Source organism: Trachypithecus francoisi, unplaced genomic scaffold (assembly GCF_009764315.1).
Source record: "Trachypithecus francoisi isolate TF-2019V2 unplaced genomic scaffold, Tfra_2.0 Lachesis_group11, whole genome shotgun sequence".
In the NCBI taxonomy this organism is placed as follows: domain Eukaryota; kingdom Metazoa; phylum Chordata; class Mammalia; order Primates; family Cercopithecidae; genus Trachypithecus; species Trachypithecus francoisi.
The window spans coordinates 125,105,529-125,125,794 of NW_022681456.1; the positions used below are offsets into that span (position 1 = coordinate 125,105,529).

General features: G+C 46.4%; 1 protein-coding gene across 2 annotated transcripts in view; it reads right to left on the reverse strand.

Annotated features, from left to right (window-relative positions):
* CD4 (CD4 molecule) overlaps positions 1-20,032 on the reverse strand; it is a 34,465-nt gene extending 14,433 nt beyond the window's left edge. The window contains exons 1-4 of one of the 2 annotated variants that reach the window (XM_033223013.1): positions 19,845-19,983; positions 10,546-10,740; positions 9,387-9,502; positions 9,103-9,267 (exon numbers count right to left, since the gene is read on the reverse strand). In XM_033223013.1, the coding sequence (XP_033078904.1) occupies positions 9,103-9,267; positions 9,387-9,435 (214 nt within the window). In that variant the 5' untranslated portion in view covers positions 9,436-9,502; positions 10,546-10,740; positions 19,845-19,983. Of the gene's footprint in view, positions 1-9,102; positions 9,268-9,386; positions 9,503-10,545; positions 10,741-19,844 lie in introns of both variants that reach the window. The other variant, XM_033223012.1, reaches the window with a different exon arrangement.
* Positions 20,033-20,266: the final 234 nt, after the last annotated feature.

Consider the following 20,266-nt stretch of genomic DNA (forward strand, 5'->3'; position numbering starts at 1 on the left):
GTTTTATAAGAAACTATCAGTTTTCCAGAGTGGCTATGCCATTTTAGGCTCCCACCAATATCAGAAGAATGACCCTGTTTCTCCACATCCTCATCAGCATTTGGTGGTGTTCCAATTTTTAATTTTAGCCATTCTGATAGGTTTAGTGATAGCCTATTGTGGTTTTAATGTACATATCCCTAACGATTAATGATGTTGAACAGCTTTTCATGTGCTTATTTGCCAACTGTATGTCCTTTTGGGCCTGTTTTCTAATTGAATTGTTTTTTTGGTTTTGAGTTTTGAGAGTTGTTTATCATATTCTGGATACCAGTCCTTTGTTGAGTATGCGGATTATGGATATATTTTCTTATATTCTGTAAACGGTCTTTTCTTCTTCTTTTTTGAGATTGGGTCTCATTCTGTTGCCCAGGCAACCAGGCAACATCTTGGCTCACTGCAACCTCTACCTCCCTGGCTCAGTGATCCTCCCACCTCAGCCTCCTGTGTCGCTGGGAATACAGGTGCACTCCACCAAACCCAGCTATATATATATAATATATATAAGATATATATTATATATAATATATAAATATATTAAATATTAAATATAAATATATAATATATTGATATATATTTATACATAAAATATTTATATTTAATAAATTTAATGGAAAATTAAATATAAATATATAATATATATTTAATATATCTATATATTTAATAAAAAATAAATATAAATACATAATATATAATATATATTTAATATATCTATATATTTAATAAAAAATTAAATATAAATATATAATATATTGATATATATTTATACATAAAATATTTATATTTAATAAATTTAATGGAAAATTAAATATAAATATATAATATATATTTAATATATCTATATATTTAATAAAAAATAAATATAAATACATAATATATAATATATATTATATAATATATAATGCATATATAAATAATAATATATATATTATATATATATATACACTTTTTATTTATTTATTTTTTTTTTGTAGAGACAGGGTTTCATCATGTTGCCCAGGCTGGTGCCAAACTTCTGAGCTGAAGCGATCCGCCTACCTCAGCCTCCCAAAGTGCCGGGATTATAGCAGTGAGCCACCATGCCCAGCCCCTTTTTGCAGAGCAAAATTATTTTGCTTTTGTTTTTGAGACAGGGTCTCCATTTGTCACTTAGGCTGGAGTGCCAGCTGGAATGCAGTGACACAATCATAGCTCACTGCAGTCTTGAACACCTAGGCTCAAGCAATCCTCCCACCTCAGCCTCCCAAAGTGCTAGGATTATAGGTGTAAGCCATTACACCTGGCCAACTTGTTTTTATCTACAAAAAATCTTGCTGGCATTTTTATAGGAATTGGATGAAACCTGTATATAAATTTGGGGAAAATTGATATTTTTCTTATGTTGAGTCTTCCAATCCATCAATCCATGAGTATAGTATGTCTCTCCATATATTTAGGTCTTCTTTGACTTCTTTAATCAGCATTGTGTAGTTTTTAGCATATAAATTCAATGTCTTTGTTTTTGTTTTTGGTTTTGGTTTTATTTTGCTTGTTTGTTTTTGTTTTTGTTTTTGTTTTTTTGAGACAGACTCTTACACTGTTGCCCAGGCTGGAGTGCAGTGACTCTATCTTGGCTCACTGCAACGTCTGCCTCCAGGGTTCAAGCAATTCTCCTGCCTCAGCCTCCAAAGTAGTTGGGATTACAGGCATGCGCCACAACACCTGCCTAATTTTTGCATTTTTAGTAGAGACAGGGTTTCACCATGTTGGCCAGACTGGTCTCAAACTCCTGACTTCAAGTGATCCACTAGCCTCAGCTTCCCAAAGTGCTTTGATTACAGGCATGAGCCACTGCACCCGGCCCTATGCATGTTTTTTAGATTTATACCTAAGTATTTCTTTCTCTTTCTTTCTTTCTTTATTCTTCTTCTTTTTTTTTGTTTTGTTTTGTTTTGTTTTGTTTTTGAGATAGGGTCTTGCTCTGTTACCTAGGCTGGAAAGCAGTGGTGTGATCATGGCTCACTGCAGCCTTGACCTCCCAGGCTCAAGCAATCCTCCCATCTCAGCCTCCCCAGTAGCTGGGACTACAGGCATACACCATTATGCTTAGCTAATTTTTTTTTTTTTTGAGACGGAGTCTCACTCTGTCACCCAGGCTGAAGTGCAGTGGCGCAATCTCAGCTCACTGCCAGCTCTACCTCCGAGGTTCATGCCATTCTCCTGCCTTAGCTTCCTGAGGAGCTGGGTCTACAGGTGCCTGCCACTGTGCCTAGCTAATTGTTTGTGTTTTTAGTAGAGATGGGGTTTCACTGTGTTAGCCAGGATGGTCTCGATCTCCTGACCGCATGATCCACCCACTTTTGGCCTCCCAAAGTGCTGGGATTACAGGTGTGAGCCACCGTGCCCGGCCATGCTCAGCTAATTTTTTACTTTTTGTAGAGACAGGGTCTCACTATGTTGCCTGGGCTGGTCTTGAACTCCTGGGCTCAAGCAATCCTCCCACCTTGGCCTCCTAAAGTGCAGGAAGTACAGGTATGAGCCACCATGCCTGGCCTTTTTGAGCAATTATAAATGGTATTGTGGCTTTAATTTCTATGTACATGTATTCCTTTCTAATATATAGAAATACAATAGATTTTTGTATGTTTATCTTATATTCTGCAACTTTGATGGATTCATTTATTACTTCTAAGAGGTTTTTTATAGATTCTTTGAGATTTTCTATGTAATCATGTCATCCACAAATAGGAACAGTTTTATTTCTTCCTTTCTGACAAGTTTTCCTTTTATTTCATTTTCTTGCCTTATTGCACCGGCAAGGGATTGCAGTACTGTGTTGAATAAGAGTAGTAAGAGCAGACATCTTTGTCTTATCTCTGCTCTTAGGGGGAAAGAATTCAGTTTCTCACCATTAAATATAATGTTAGCTGTAGTAGGGTGGGCCTTTTGGGGTTTTTTTGGGTGCTTTTTATTTAGTTAACTAATTTCGAGACAGAGTCTTGCTCTGTCACCTAGGCTGGAGTGCAGTGGCACGATCTCATCTCACTGCAACCTCTGCCTCCTGGGTTCAAGCAATTCTCCTGCCTCAGCCTCCCAAGTAGCTGAGACTACAGGTGCACGCCACCACAGCCGGCTTTTTGTATTTTTAGTAGAGGCAGGGTTTCACCGTGTTAGCCAGGATGGTCTTCATCTCGTGACCTCATGATCTGCCCGTCTCGGCCTCCCAAAGTGCTGGAATCACAGGCATGAGCCACCACACCTGGTCTTTATTTATTTATTTATTTACTTATTTTTGTTTTATTTATTTATTTTTTGAGACGGAGTCTCACTGTCACTCAGAGCAAGCAATGGCGCAGTCTCAGCTCACTGCAACCTCCGCCTCCTGGGTTCAAGCAATTCTCCTACCTCAGCCACCTGAATAGCTGGGATTACAGGCACCTGCCACCATGCCTGGTTAATTTTTGTATTTTTGGTAGAGACGAGGTTTCACCATGTTGGCCAGGTTGGTCTCAAACTCCTGACTTCACAGTCTGCCCACCTTGCCTCCCAGAGTGCTGGGATTACAGGTATGAGCCACCGTGTCTGGCCTATTATTTATTATTGGTTTGTTTGTTTTTCCCTTTTTTTTTTTTTTTTTTTTGAGACGAAGTCTTGCTGTGTTGCCCAGGCTAGAGTGCAGTGGCACAATCTTGGCTCACTGCAATCTCCACCTCCTGGATTCAAGTGATTCTTGTGCCTCAGTCTCCTGAGTAAGTAGGATTACAGGCTCACACCATCACATCCAGCTAATTTTTGTATTTTTTGCAGAGATAGTGTTTCACCATGTTGGCCAGGCTGGTCTCAAACTCCTGACTTCAAGTGATCTGCCTGCCTCAGCCTCCCAAAGTGCTGGGATTACAGGTGTCAGCTACCTCACCCAACCTGTTTGTTTTTCTTGAGACAGGGTCTCGCTCTGTCACCCAGGCTGGTGTGCAGTGGTACAGTAGCTCACTGCGGCCTCCACCTCCCGGGTTCAAGCGATTCTCCCACCTCAGCCTTCTGAGTAGCTGGGATTACAGGCATGCACCACCACATCTGGCTGATTTTTTTTTTTTTTTTTTTGTATTTTTAGTAGAGATGGGGTTTCACCATGTTGGCCAGGCTGGTCTCGAACTCCTGACCTCAAGTGACCTGACAGCCTCTCGCTCCCACAGTGCTGGGATTAAAGGCATGAGCCACCGTGACCTGCCCTATATCATTATTTTTGAAGTGAGTTTCTTATATTGTTGAACTGTGCTTTTTAATTCATTCTATCGATTTTTGTATTTTAATAGATGTATTAGACCATTTACATTGACTGTAATTATTGATATGTTAGGGCTTGAGTCTGTCATTTTATTTTTGTTTTCTACTTTTTTTGTTTTCTTGTTTCTTTTTCCTGCCTTCCTGGGGGTTATTTGGATATCTTTTTGTAACAAACTTCTTAAGAACAGTTTTAGATTTACAGCAAAATTGTGAAAATGGTATGGAGAACCATGGAGATAACACTGCCATCCCAGTGAGCCTTTTGGAATAAGAACATCTATCCTATGCCTGTCTACCATTATATTTTAGATACACATAATTTGCCTGGTTTCACAGGTTCACAGCTGGAAAGAAATTTTGCCTCAGGATGAACCATATCTGAAGTCTCACCCATACCTGATTTAGATGACATTTTAAAATTCCATTTATTGGTTGATTTTGTTTTTTAGAGACGAGTTTCACAATGTTAACCAAGCTGGTCTCGAACTTCTAGGCTCAAATAATCCTCCACCTCAGCTTCCTGAGTAGACGGAACTACAGGTGTATGCCACCAAGCCCTGACTTAGATGCTATTTAGATGAAACTTTGGACATTAGACTTTGGAGTTGATGCTGGAATGAGTTAAGACTTTGGAGGCTATTGAGATGGAATGAATGCATTTTTCATGTAATAAGGACACAAATTTGAGGGGGCAGTGCAGAACACTATGGACCAAATTGAGTTCCACAAATTCATATGTTGAAGCCCTCACCCTCAGTGTGATGATATTTTGCTATGTGGCCCTTGGGAGGTAATTCAGTTTAGATGAAGTTATGAGAGTGGGGCCATCATGATGGGATTAGTGTCCTTATAGGAAAAGACATCAAAAAGCTTTCTTTCTCACCAGTCGTGGTGGCTCATGCCTGTAATCCCAGCACTTTGGGAGGCTGAGGTGGATGGATCACCTGAGGTCAGGAGGTCAAGGCTGGCAGGGCCAACATGGCGAAACCCCGTCTCTACTAAAACTACAAAAATTGGCCGGGTGTGGTAGCAGGCACTATAATCCCAGCTACTTGGGAAGCTGAGGCAGGAGAATCGCTTGAACCTGGTAGGTGAAGGTTGCAGTGAGCTGAGATCATGCCATTGCACTCCAGCCTGGGCAATAAGAGTGAGGCTCTGCCTGAGAAAAATAAAAAATAAAAACACACACACACACACACAAGGAGGCCGGGTGCGGTGGCTCATGCCTGTAATCCCAGCACTTTGGGAGACTGAGGCAGGAGGATCACTTGAGATCAGGAGTTCTAGAGTACCCTGGCCAACATGGTGAAACCTCGTTTCTACTAAAAATACAAAAAAATTAGCCGAGTGTGGTGGCATGTGCCTGTAAACCCAGCTACTCGGGAGGCTGAGGCAGGAGAATCGCTTGAACCCAGGAAGCCGAGATTGCAGTGAGCCAAGATCAGGCCACTGCACTCCAGCCTGGGCAACGGAGCGAAACTCCATCTCAATAAAAGAGAAAGTTTTCTTCTATTTCTCTCTGCCATGTGAGGACACAGCAAGAAGGCAACTGCCTGCAAGCTAGGAAGAGATCCCTCATAATCTGACCATGCTAGCATCCTGAAATCAGAATTGTGATAAATAAATTTCTGTTGTTTAAACCACCCAGTCTATGCTATTTTGCTATGGCATTCCTAAGAGACTAAACTACTAAAAAAATACAAAAATTAGCTGGGCGTGGTGGCGCATGCCTGTAATCCCAGCTACTTGGGAGGTTGAGGCAGGAGAATTGCTTGAACCTGGGAGGCAGAGGTTGCAGTGAGCTGAGATCGTGCCATTGCACTCCAGCCTGGGCGACAGAGCAAGACTCCGTCTCAAAAAAAAAAAAGTCTAATAATTGATAGTCTCATTATGATATAACTTAAGGAAGGAGTAGGATAACAGGTATATACAGTATGATATCATTTACATAATTATATATATAATATTATCCACACTGACCAAGAGAGGAAGAAAATAGGCCATATGCAGTGGCTTATACCTATTTTCCCAGCACTTTGGGAGGCCAAAGTGGGATCACTTGAGCCTAGGAATTCAAGACCAGCCTGAGCAACATGGTGAAATCTCATCTCTACAAAAAAATTAAAAATTAGGTGAACATGGTGGCATGCACATGTAGTCCCAGCTCCCAGGAAGGCTGACGTGGGAGGATAACTTGAGCCTGCAATGTGTTGTGGTTATGCCACTGCACTCCAGCCTGGGCAACAGAGTGAGACCCTGTCTCAAAACGGAAAAAAAAAAAAAAAAAAAGAAAGAAACATTGGATGAAAATAAATCAAAATGTTAGCAGAGGATATCTCTGAGTGGTAGAAGTATGCATGCATTTGATTTTCTTCCATGTTCTTTTCTTCATTGACCAAATATTCTGTGATGAGCATATAATATTTTAAATCAGGAGAAAAGGCCGAGTGCAGTAGTTCATGCCTATAATTCCAGCACTTTGGAAGGCTAAGGCGGTGAATCACTTGAGGTGAGGAGTTCAAGACCAACCTGGCCAATATGATGAAACCCTGTCACTACTAAAAATACACAAATTAACTGGGCATGGTGGCACACGCCTGTAGTCCCAGCTACTCAGGAAGCTGAGGCAGGAGAATGGCTTCAACCCGGGAGACAGAGCTTGCAGTGAGCCAAGATCATGCCCACTGTACTCCAGCCTGGGCAACAGATCGAGAGTTTGCCTCAAAAAAAAAAAAAGTAGAAAAAAAAAATTCTGGGCCAGGCACAGTGACTCACGCCTGTAATCCCAGCACTTTGGCAGGCCAAGGCGGATGGATCATGAGGTCAGGAGATCAAGACCAGCCTAACTAACACAGTGAAACCCTGTTTCTACTAAAAGTACAAAAAATTAGCCAGGCATGGTGGCACATGCCTATAGTCCCAGCTACTCGGGAGGCTGAGTCAGGAGAATCGCTTGAACCTGGGAGATGGAAGTTGCAGTGAGCCAAGATCACGCCACTGCACTGCAGCCTGGGCGACAGAATGAGACTCCGTCTCAAATAAATAAATAAATAAATAAATAAAATAATAATAATTCTGCAACTTTTTTTTTTTTGAAATGGAGTCTTGCTCTGTCACCCAGGCTGGAGTGCAATGGTGCAATCTCAGCTCACCTCAGCCTTTGCCTCCCAGGTTCAAGTGATTCTCCTGCCTCAGCCTCCTGAGTAGCTGGGAATACAGGCTGCACCACCACACCTGGCTAATTTTTGTATTTTTAGTAGAGACCGGGTTTCACCATGCTGGCCAGGCTGGTCTTGAACTCCTGACCTGCGTGATCTGCCCACGTCAACCTCCCAAAGTGCTGGGATTACAGGTGTGAGCCACTACAGCCAGCCTTTTTTTTTAATTAAAAAAATTGTTTTGGCTCGGCATGGTGACACACACCTGTAATCCCAGCACTCTGAGAGGCCAAGGCTAGTGGATCACTTCAGTTCATGAGTTTGAGACCAGCCTGGCCAACATGGTGAAACCCTGTTTCTACAAAAAATACAAAAATAGCCAGGCATGGTGGCACATGCCTATAGTCCCAGCTACTCGGGAGGCTGAGTCAGGAGAATCGCTTGAACCTGGGAGATGGAAGTTGCAGTGAGCCAAGATCACGCCACTGCACTGCAGCCTGGGCGACAGAATGAGACTCCGTCTCAAATAAATAAATAAATAAATAAATAAAATAATAATAATTCTGCAACTTTTTTTTTTTTGAAATGGAGTCTTGCTCTGTCACCCAGGCTGGAGTGCAATGGTGCAATCTCAGCTCACCTCAGCCTTTGCCTCCCAGGTTCAAGTGATTCTCCTGCCTCAGCCTCCTGAGTAGCTGGGAATACAGGCCTGCACCACCACACCTGGCTAATTTTTGTATTTTTAGTAGAGACCGGGTTTCACCATGCTGGCCAGGCTGGTCTTGAACTCCTGACCTGCGTGATCTGCCCACGTCAACCTCCCAAAGTGCTGGGATTACAGGTGTGAGCCACTACAGCCAGCCTTTTTTTTTAATTAAAAAAAATTGTTTTGGCTCGGCATGGTGACACACACCTGTAATCCCAGCACTCTGAGAGGCCAAGGCTAGTGGATCACTTCAGTTCATGAGTTTGAGACCAGCCTGGCCAACATGGTGAAACCCTGTTTCTACAAAAAATACAAAAATTAGCCAGGCATGGTGGTGCATGCCTGTAGTCCCAACTACTTGGGAGGCTCAGGTGGGAGGATGACTTGAGCCTGGGAGGTGGAGATTGCAGCAAGCCGAGATCATACCACTGCAATGGAGCCTGGGTGATAGAACCAGACCTTGTCTCAAAAAAAAAAAAACAAATATATATATATATATATTTTTTTTTTTTTTGTAGAGACAGTCTCACTATGTTTCTCAGGGTGTTCTTGAACTCCTGGACTCAAGCAATCCTCTGACCTCGGCCTCCCACAGTGCTAGGATTACAGATATGAGTCACTGTGCAAAATACTATCTACATGGGTCTGTAGCAACAATACTCAAGAAATCATGGGTTTTAAGTGGTAGTGATTGTTGTAAAACTCACTAAAATAAGTTCATGAATATTAAAATATTCAAATTAACATACCCCCAAAAGCCTTTCCCTGGGCCACCAGCAGTTGGTGTAGGGAAACTCTGGACAAGAATGCCACTGAGTTTCTGTCAACCCAAGTCCTCTGGGATCCCAGAGTTTAACTAAGAGCAGATCTCAGACACCAAAGGCTTTCAATCCATAGTGTGTTTTCCTCCCTGGATGGGGAGCCAGGTAACCCTACCTTTAGTCAAGAAGGAGCCCTGATTTCCCAGAATCTTTATTTGCTTAGAGTTTTTCCAGTGGAATTGTATGTTCTTCTTCTGCGAAGCACTACAGGTCAGTTCCACTGTATCCCCTTTCTTGCCCAGCACCACTTTCTTTCCCTGAGTGACTGCTGGGAGTAGCGCTAGGTGGAAGAGAAAGGAGTCAGGTGTCAATGCTGCCGCTGTTCCCCTTTACCCCATCCTCCACCTTTGCCTTTCCTCCCACGCCATCTGCATTGAGACCCCAGGTCTGAGAACTTACCCAGTTGCAGCACCAGAAGCAAGTGCCTAAAAGAGATTCCCCGGTTCATTGTGGCCTTGCTGAGGGAGTCAGGGGCCTGACTCAGTAGGGACCTGAGCCCGCAGAAATGGCAGGACCTGAGGGAAATACCAATCATTAGTCAGCAAACATTTATTTGACCTGGAGTATATAGGGGCCATATGCAACCTCTCCCTCAGGACCCTTGCAGCCAGCCTAGTGAACTTGAGGCAGGAGAACAGCAGAGGGAATTGGAGGTTGGATTAAGGAAGGAATGAGTAGGAGCAGAAGCAAGAGAAAGAAGGAAGTGAGCAAAAACAGAAGTAAGATAAATAAGTGAATAAGGAGCCCCATGGCTGGCTAGATCCAAACCAAACCAGTAAGGAGCAGCTCCTAAGAGATGGGCATGTACTGGGCCGGGTGCAGTGGCTCATGCCTGTAATCCCAGCACTTTGGGAGTCCAAGGTGGGTGGATCACTTGAGATCAGGAGTTCAAGATCAGCCTGGCCAACATGGTGAAACCCCGTCTTTACTAAAAATACAAAAATTAGCCAGGCGTGGTGGCATGTACCTGTAGTCTCAGGTACTCAGGAGGCTGAGGCAGGAGAATCACTTGAACCAAGGAGGTGGAGGTTGCAGTGAGCCGAGATTGCGCCACTGCACTCTAGCCTAGAGGACAGAATGAGACTCCTCAAAAAAAAAAAAAAAAGGATGCGCATGTACTATAGAGAAAAGATATCCTTAAAATGACCCCATATAGTAATTGGCTACTTAAGGTTCATGCATACAGAGTGCGTATCATGCATGTACTTAAAATTATGGGAAGGAAGTGACACAGGAGTACACAGAGGCCAGGAAACTAAGCAACTCACCTGTCAATCAAAAGGCACATGCCAGCTAAAGATTAGGCAGCTTGAGGAAGAAGAGAAAAAAACACATAGAAAAGGCATGAAAGATAACAAACCAATGCTGACACCATTCGCAGGTCATCCTCGATCCATAGTGCATCGTACCGTGCTTAATAAACGTTTTGCTGTTTTGCTATTTGTGTGTGTCATGTCCAATTTTTTTGTTTGTGGCACCAACAATCTGGGACTTCACAACATCAGCTGGTAACAAACTAAACTTGCACACCCCTAACTGGATGCTCGGAGATACACACCATGAAATGCTATGCCCAGGCCAGGAGGGGGGTCTTTGCTGGGATGAATGAAGAGGGGATCAGAAAAGGATGCACGAAGAAGGTGACAAATTGGTGGGGAGACCATGGAGCGAGGCCAGGACATGGAAATGCTTGAAGGTCGTCCTGAGATGCTGGGACTGGATCCTGGGCACTAGAGAGCCAGCAGAGGATTTTCTATAGAGAAGAAGGTGATTAGATTTGCCACGTGGACCCCTGCAGCTGCTGAGTGAAAGAACTGGAGGAGGTGAGGCACCAATGGCAGGACTGCAACCATCCTGGTGAGCAAAGGGCCTGAGCCAAGTGGCTGTGGGCATGTGTGGGACAGTTCTAAGGTGACATTCCCAGGACTGGGACCTGATATAGTGTGAGAGGTGTGGGGAAAAGAAAGAGAGATCAGATTTTTACTATGTCTGTGTAGAAAAAGGAAGACATTGACCGGGCGCGGTGGCTCACGCCTGTAATCCCAGCACTTTGGGAGGCCGAGGCGGGCAGATCACGAGGTCAGGAGATCGAGACCATCCTGGCTAACACAGTGAAACCCCGTCTCTACTAAAAAGACAAAAAAAATTAGCCAGGCATGGTGGCGGGCGCCTGTAGTCCCAGCTACTCGGGAGGCTGAGGCAGGAGAATGGCGTGAACTCGGGAGGTGGAGCTTGCAGTGAGCCGAGATCGCGCCACTGCACTCCAGCCTGGGTGACAGCGAGACTCCATCTCAAAAAAAAAAAAAAAATTCTTGCAGGCAGTATGCTTGGTGAAAGTCATTGCCATTCTCCATTCTCTATTAACCAGAGACACAATGCACTGTGGAAAGCTGCAGGAACCCCTGCCTGAGAAAGCTGGGGTATTGTCCAGGATTTTCCCCCTGAGACAGCCTGAGATATGGCCTCATGGAAAGGGAAAGATCTTACAGCCCCGCAGCCCCACAGCTGTAAAGGGTCTGTGCTGAGGAGGATTAGTGAAAGAGGAAGGCCTCTATGCGGTTGAGATAAGAGGAAGGTATCTGTCTCCTGCGCGTCCCTGGGAATGGAATGACTCGGTGTAAAACCGATCATACATTCCATTTTGAGAGAGGAGAAAACTGCCTTATGGCTGGAGGCGATACATCATGGCGGCAACACTGCTCTGTTACTCTTTACTGCACTGCGATGTTTGTGTCAAGTTAAACATAAATCTAGCCTATATGCACATCCAGGCACAGCACCTTTCCTTAAACTTATTTATTACACAGTCTTTGCTCACATGTTTTTCTGCTGACCCTCTCCTCACCTTCACCTTGTAGCCCCACCACATTCCCCTCGCCGACATAGTAAAGATAGTGATCAATAAATACTGAGGGACCTCAGAGACCAGCACCAGTGCAGGTCCTCACTTGCTGAGCGCTGGTCCCCTGGGCCCAATTTTCTTCCTCTCTACTTTGTCTCTGTGTCTTATTTCTTTTCTCAGTCTCTCAGTCTCCACCTTGCAAGAAACACCCACAGGTGTGGAGGGCAGGCCCCTTTCAGAGAGGTCAGGGGAGAAAGAGCAGAGGACCATTTCTCTGTCCAATATCAGACCAACCCTACAAGGCCTCTGAGTGGGCCAAGCAGAAGGCGTTGGTCCAGGCTTTGGATGAAGAAGAGATTCCTGTGTATTTGGCAGGCAGGCGAGACTGGGGGTGGAGGGGCAGGGCACAGAGGCTCTGAATGGACCCAGAGGAATGGACAGCTGTAGGTTAGAGGAGCGATTCCTAAAGTCCTGGATTAGCAGCAGCGGCAACATGACCTGGGAACTTGTTAGAAATGCAAATCCTCGTCCCTAGCCCAGACTTGCTGAATCAGAAACTAGGGGTGGGTCTGGTCATCTGGGTTTTCATAAATCTCCAGGTGACCGATCACGCTCAAGTTTGAAAACCATAAGTTAGATGGAAAGGAAAGGGGAGAGGCATCCCCATTCTGAGGTGTGTGAAGGTGGTAGGGAGGTGCGAGGAGGCTTTGGAGGAAAGAGAGGGCTCAGGGAGGAGATGGTGGAAGAAGGTATGGGAAAAGCATTTGGCGCTTGACTGTAAATCTTTTTATTTTTAGTTTAGATCCACTCTGCCACCCAGGCCAGAGCGCAGTGGTACAATCATAGGTCATTGCAGCCTGGAACTCCTGGGCTCAAGTGATCCTTTCATGACAACACCCAGCTAATTTTTGCAGGCCATGATTGCAACTATTGACAGGCAGGTCGAAGAGCTGGAGCTTTGTCCTGGAGGTGATGGGACCCACTGCTGATTTTTGAGCAGAGATGTGACATGGTCTATGTAGAGCTTTCGGAAGCTTGATATGGTAACTGGGGACCAGATGACATGGGATTGGAGCAGTGATTATAGGAAGGGCTCCGAGATAGCACCTCAAAGGAGGGTTGGAGCAGGGCTCAAGTGTCTTTGAATCCAGGCCCAGGATATAAAGCGGGCTCAGAGAAGTGACTGCCTGGGGAAGGGGTCAGCATGCACCTGGCCCCTGCTGGTGAGACAGGATCTTGCCTCCAGACTTACTCTGTCTTCCAAGCTTGGTCCTTCTTTCCCCCAGTGGCACCTTTGTCATTGAAGTTTGGTGACGATCTGCCTACTCTGAAGTCCCACAGCACCCCGTTGACATGCTCCTGGGTGTGTTCCACCTTCTGTGTGTAGTGATTTGGTTTCTCAACTCTCCTCCACCTGCTCGAGCCCCTTGAGGACAGAGATGACAGTCTAGCCAGCTGTGTGGCCACCACAAGCCTGGCAGCAGCTGAGACAGACAGAGGACTTGGGATGGCTTTGGGTCACTTAAGCCAAATTGAATTGTATGGAGGAGGAAAAGTCACTGATTCCTTCTTTCTGTACTCACCATATTAATTCTGTTTCTAAAATGGGTCACTGAAGTGTGTACACACACCGAGCTCTGGCATAGATGAAGCCAAGTCATCCCAATCCATGCTGTTCATCCCCCCGGGGCCCTGCCAGCCACTCTCCACCCTGTGTGTGGCTCTCCACCAAGGGGCTGACAGCCACACATGGCTCATAGGCTCTCTTGCCCTCCAGCACCAACTGCAGCTGGCCAGTGGGAAGTGCCTGTCAGAGATGAGATGGAACGGTGGGGGAAAGAGGCTGGGATATTTTCCCTACTTTATCCCTGTCCTGGGCATATTTTCTGTCAATAGCTGTGTGTTCATCCCTACCTGCAGCCCTGCCCCTCCACAACTTCTGTGGGGTGGCCCCTTATCCACAGCACAAGCACTCTCTGGGTTCCAGAAATACCATTTTCACTTCCTCAGGACTCTTCTTGCTGTTAACTGTGTCTGTGCTTCAAGAAGTTGGTTGATTCCCTTAACCTCTATGAATAACCCCCTTTTTAAAGTCTTTTGAACCATGGGAGGTGGACTGTGTTTCCTGCTGGGCACTAAGACACAATCCATGGAGAGGAATGGAGCACTCAGAAGGTATAGGGGATGGGTCCTCCTACTGGGGTTCAGGAGAAGATAAGAAAGTGACTCCATCCTTGTTAGCTGCCTCAGTGACTCAATCGGCCTGGGAGAGGAGGTAGCCAGGGCTTAATATGTGGTAGGTGCTTGAGATAGACAGGTAGGTAGGTAGATAGATAGATAGATAGATAGATAGATAGATAGATAAAATAGATTAGATAGATTAGATGATAGATTGATAGATTAGATACATAGATTAGATAAACATACAGACAGATTAGATAGATAGATGATGAATAGAATAAAATAGATTAAGAAGGATGGATAGATAGATAGATAGACAGATAGATAGATAGATAGACAGACAGACAGATAGATAGATAAATGATAAAGACAGACATAGCGGGCCGGACACGGTGGCTCACAGCTGTAATCCCAGCACTTTGGGAGGCTTAGGCGGGTAGATCACCTGAGGTCAGGAGTTTGATACAAGCCTGACCAACATGGTGAAAGCTTTCTCTACTAAAAATACAATATTAGTCGGGCATGGCGGCATGGGCCTATAATCCCAGCTACTCCAAAGGTTGAGGCAGGAGAATCACTTGGAATCCAGGAGGTGGAGGTTCAGCAGTGAGCTGAGATTGCGCCACTGCACTCCAGCCTGGGTGACAGAGCAAGACTCTGTCTCAAAAAAAAAAAAAAAAAAAGACATACAGACAGATAGATTAGATAAATAGATGATAGATAAGATAAACAGATAAAATAGATGGATTAGATTAGACAGTCAGAGAGATAAGATAGATACATAAGGCCAGATGCAGTGGCTCACACCTGTAATCCCAGCACTTTGGGAGGCCAAGGTGGGTGGATCACCTGAGGTCGGGAGACCAGCCTGGCCAGCATAGTGAAACCCCATCTCTACTAAAAGTACAAAAATTAGCTGGGCATGGTGATGCACGTCTGTAATCTCAGCTACTTGGGAGGCTGAGGCAAGAGAATCACTTGCACCCGGGAGGCGGAGGTTGCAGTGAGCCAAAATCCTGCCACTGCACTCCAGCCTGAGCAACAGAGTGAGACTCCATCTCAAAAAAAAAAAAAAGATAGATATATAACATAGATCAATAGCTAAGATAGATATATAAAGCTATTTGTCTATCATAGATAGACAGATATAGATAGATAGATTAGATAAATAGATAGATAGATAGATAGATAGATAGCCGGGTGCCGGGTGTGGTGGCTCATGCCTATAATCCCAGCACCTTGGGAGGCCGAGGCAGGCAGATCACTTGAGGCCAGGAGTTCGAGACCAGCCTGTCCAACATCGTGAAACCCCCCGTATCTACTAAAAATGCAAAAAAAAAATAGCTGGGGATGGTGGCGAGCGCCTGTAATCTCAGCTACTTAGGAGAATCACTTGAACCCAGGAGGTAGAGGTTGCAGTGAGCCAAGATCACACCACTGCACTCCAACCTGGGTGACAGAGTAAGACTCTGTCTCAAAAAAAAAAAAAAGACAGATAGATAAATAGATAACAATTGGCCAGGCGCGGTGGCTCAAGCCTGTAATCCCAGCACTTTGGGAGGCCGAGACGGGAGGATCACGAGGTCAGGAGATCGAGACCATCCTGGCTAACACCGTGAAACCCTGTCTCTACTAAAAAATACAAAAAACTAGCCGGGCGTGGTGGCGGGCGCCTGTAGTCCCAACTACTCAGGAGGCTGAGGCAGGAGAATGGCGTGAATCCGGGAGGCGGAGCTTGCAGTGAGCTGAGATCCGGCCACTGCACTCCAGCCTGGGCGACAGAGCCAGACTCCGTCTCAAAAAAAAAAAAAAAAAAATATATATATATATATATAACAATTTTGTTTAAACCAGGGAAGTAGGAAGAAAAGAGGTCAGGAAGGAGGTTTCTGAGAATGAAGAAGGGAGACTAGCCACCAATCATGGTGAAGCGTCTACAGGTTAGCATGCAGCACGGGAGGCATTTAGGGGAAGGCTGCAGTGAGAAGAGTAGAATAGGAGTAGCCTCATACCAAAGAGTGGTTCCCACTGTCCCCCATCCCAGACTGACTGTGTCCTTGGTGAGCAGGGAGTGAAAGAGGGGAACATAGGATATCCCTTCTCTGGGGTCCAAATTCAGCTTACCCTGATAAGATGCCTGGAGAAGACTAGAGGCATTCTTGACCCTTCCCCACATGGTGGCTGTTTTGACTCCCCCTGCTCCATGGTCCTGAGGTCTGTGCAGACAGCCACCTCCCTGCCTCCAGCTCCCTGTTCCGCCTCATCTCACCCCAAGGCTCTGCTAAGTGGAGGAGGCTGTGGGTTTCCAGCGTGCTTGCTTTGGTGCTTTGGGCTTCCGCTGCCACCGCAGAGATCTGGCCTTTGATTCCCATACTCAGCGTCCCCAGAGGTGCCTTACCCTAGTACGGTAGCATCCTGTAGACCAGCACTCCGAGAAAGGTTGGGAGGGCTCTCTGGTCCCTCAAGCCCTAGCATGTCTCTCTCTCTCTCTCTCTCTCTTTCTGTCTGTCTCTCCCTCTCCCTCTCTCTCTCTAGGCTTGCTTCTCAGCTCACATCTGTGCATTTCTGTATCTATGCTTCCCAGCCCCCAGCTTATGCCCCCAGCCTGCAGCTCCCTGTGTCTGTGTCTGTCTTCCTCTGTGCCTCATATGCCAGGAGGTCGTGCTGGCTCTCCTGGGCTCCTCTGGAATGCCCCTTTCCTCTCCTCTTTTTTCATCTTCCCCTCTCCAGCTGCCACTAAGCTCTAGCTCCTTCCGGTCTGTACACAGGCCTCCTGGCCTTTGGCAGCAATGCAGACCCTAGACAAGCTTTGATCTGTGGGGAGCCTGCCGAGCACGCCTGCAGCCCAGGGTGGACGTGAGGGAGCCGGCTGCAGGGTGGGAGGGACACCGTGGACAAAGAGAAATGGACAGATTTCCCCAGAATGCACAGAGGCCTCAAGGGAGGAGGGGCGGGAAAGATGTGGGAGGGAGAAACCTGGAGCAGCTTGTTAAAGCAACAGCTACGCACACACACAATCCACAATCACACACAAAGCGCAGGGTAGTACAAAAAAAGAGGAAAAGAAGAAATTCTGAGAAGCAAGACAGATGCACAGAGCATAGATCCAAAGTGAGGCAAAGAGAGACTGAGAAAGAGATGAGACCAAAATGGCAACACACACCACGCACTCTCTCAGAGCCTTGAGGTTCCTGCCGCCCTCACCCCTGGCCCCCAGGGATGGGACGAGGAGCGACGCTTGGGAGGTTAAGAGGGCCCAGCTCCACCACGGCGAGAGTCTGTGGTCCCACAGGCACTTTTATCTTCTCTCCATAACCCCCAAGCAGCCCACTCAAGCCCAGCCGCGGGATGTGCCCCACCGCGTTCACCCTCGCTACTGCTGACTGGCTTCCTATAAACTTCCTAGAGACTGTGACCCCTCTAAGGAACTCTTGTGGTTGGTGGCTGCAACCTCCGCCATCCTCTTCTTCGCCTCAGACACCCACATCGGGGGAACCGTGCCCACCCTCCTCCCCTCATCCCCTCAAAGATACAGAACAGAGCTCAAACTCAGCGCCTTGCAAACCCAGACCCCTGCCCGTCTGCCTCTGATTCCCCACCTTCATCAAAGTTATTTTGAGACAGGGCCTCACTCTCGCCCAGGCTGGAGTGCAGTAGCACAGTCAGGCCTCACTGTGGCCTCCATCTCCCAGGCCCAAGCAATGCTCCCACCTTAGCCTCCCAAGTAGCTGGAACCACAGGCACACACTACTATGCCCAGCTAACTTTTGTGGGTGTTGTAGAGATGGGGGTTTCACCATGTTGCCCAGGCTGGTCTCAAACTCCCAGACTCAAGCCATCCTCCTGCCTCGGCCTCCCAAAGGGCTGGGATTACAGGTGTGGGCCACCACGCCCGGCCCATCATAATTATTTCATTCAACAAACATTTATTGAGTGTCTACAGTGTGCAAGACTGGCCCACTGTGGTGGCTTACATCTGTAATGCCAGCACTTTGGGAGGCCAAGGCGGGCAGATCATTTGAGGCCAGGAGTTTGAGACCAGCTTGTCCAACATAGTGAAACTTGGTCTCTACTAAAAATACAAAAAGTAGCCGGGCGTGGTGTTGGGTGCCTGTAATCCCAGCTACTCGACAGGCTGAGGCAGGAGAATCGCTTGAACCCAGGAGGTGGAGGCTGCAGTGAGTGGAGATCGCGTCACTGCACTCCAGCCTGCGCAAGACAGCAAGACTCCGTCTCAAAAATAATAGTAAAAAATAAAACGTGAAAAACAGTTGATCTAACCAATTCCCCTCAGCACCACCCCGCCATTATGGCCAGGGTCAGGGCCTAGGGCTGCTGTCAAGGTTCTGCCTAGCACCAATGGTGGGAGGAGTTTTTATCTAGATATAGAACTCTCCCATATAAGTGCTCCCACATTGAAAGAGGGAAATCATCTCCCGAGTGTCTCTAACGCTGTCCTCAGGGGCTCCTTCATCTGACTTTGAGGGCGGCGGCCATTTTGTATCAGCCCTACAGCATCTGATACAACATAAGGAATTATTTGTCGAAATGTGAAGTAGCAGTGACTTCCCCCATCAGGCCCTACTCTTAGCCTTGCCCAGATAAAAATGTCCCCCACAAGAGCAGGGCATTCAGGAAGCACTATCCCACTCAGAGTGAAATCTTCGAATTATCAAGAACGGGGCCTTTCCGTGTTGAGGGATCAGAACCTATCCCAGGGAACCTCTCTCCTAGAAGAAGCCTATGAGGGGAAAGCAGAGGACACTAGGGATAGCATGACTTCAAGGCCATCAGGTCTCAGGGGCTGGAAAGATCTGAGGGCGGAGAGGCTGAGATGGTACAGGGCTCCCCGTCAGGAGGGATAGTGAGTCCTCACTCTCCCTCACACCCGGCCAGGCCCAGGAGGAGCTGCACCTCCTCCTGTAACTCTCCCGGCCTCATGAAACCCATACCACCAATGCTGTTCGAATCCATTCTCAAATGACGTATTTAGCTAAGGATATTGCAACTTTTAGGGCATTTCATAAGCAAAAGCTCAGTTTCAACACTTCCTGAGAATGTTAGCTTGCCTATTTCACAAATCATGTCCTATTTCATAAATCATGTAAAAAGTAGAAGTGCATTTAGACATTGTTCAAAAATCTTAAAAGAGCAAAAAAGTAGACAAAAATTAAAATATACACACATAAACACAAAAGGTAGTTAAAAGAGACTGTTACATAGATCATGTGACTTACGAAATGCTGCAGGTATGATATTTGGTGTCAATTTTTGGAGATTGTGTATTAGGAAAATTGATTTTGCAAGAATTTTCTCTAGACTAGATTCCACTTCTTTTGCTCTTTTTCTTGCTTTTATCGTTTTTCCTCATCATTTCTTTTTTATAGGTTTCCTCTCACCTTATATTTATTTTTCTAATTTTTTCCCTCACCCCCTTCACTCTTTTTCTCCCCTTTTCCCCTCTTCCAGTCTTCTCTCCTCCACTGCCCATAACTAGTTGCCTTCCATGCCTTTCCCAGCCTGGGATAGTCTCTAGTCCTCACTCCCTCTCTGACCTTGCCGTTTAGGTCAAGACTGCTCTGAGGAGCACCCACCGCTCTGAACACTGAGCTGTGCACGCTGGGGCTGCAGAGAGGAGTCTGGCACAGTCCCTGACCTCTGGAAGCTCACAGTTCCAGTGGGAGATTGCTGCCCATGACCGGTTCCAAGAGAAATGCAAGAGAAAGTGGCCAGAGCTGTGGGCAGACAACTGGGCAGAGCATATTCCTGCACATCTGCCCCACGTTCTCCTCCCTCGCAGCTCCGGGGAAAGAAGCCGAGTCTGACCGTCTTACCTCTGGGCTTGTGTCTTTCTTGCCCGCTGCTTCTCAAACAAGTGTATCTGTGTGAGAGGACTTGGAGCTTTGCAACCAGGTGCCCAGTGGGGAGGGTGCTTTGTTCCTTCTGCAGAGTCGTGCTTAAATGAAGAGAGACAGGAAGCCCGATGGCGAGGCTCCTCCACACCCTAGGCCTGGGCCGGCCCCCAACGTCACCATCTGGTGCTGGGGTCCCCACCCCCCCGGCTCTCAGGGAACATGTCGAAGTGAAAATGCCAAAGTCAAGGGAAAAAGTTAACCAGAATCAGGCAGGAGCCAAAGTGTCACTGCCACTGTTAAGCGTCAAGAAAAAGATGGCAAGAAAGATTCCATCAGTGATACTGCCATGTCTGACCAGACTGTGGGGAAAGAAGAAGTGGGAGGCAGTTGGCAGCATATGG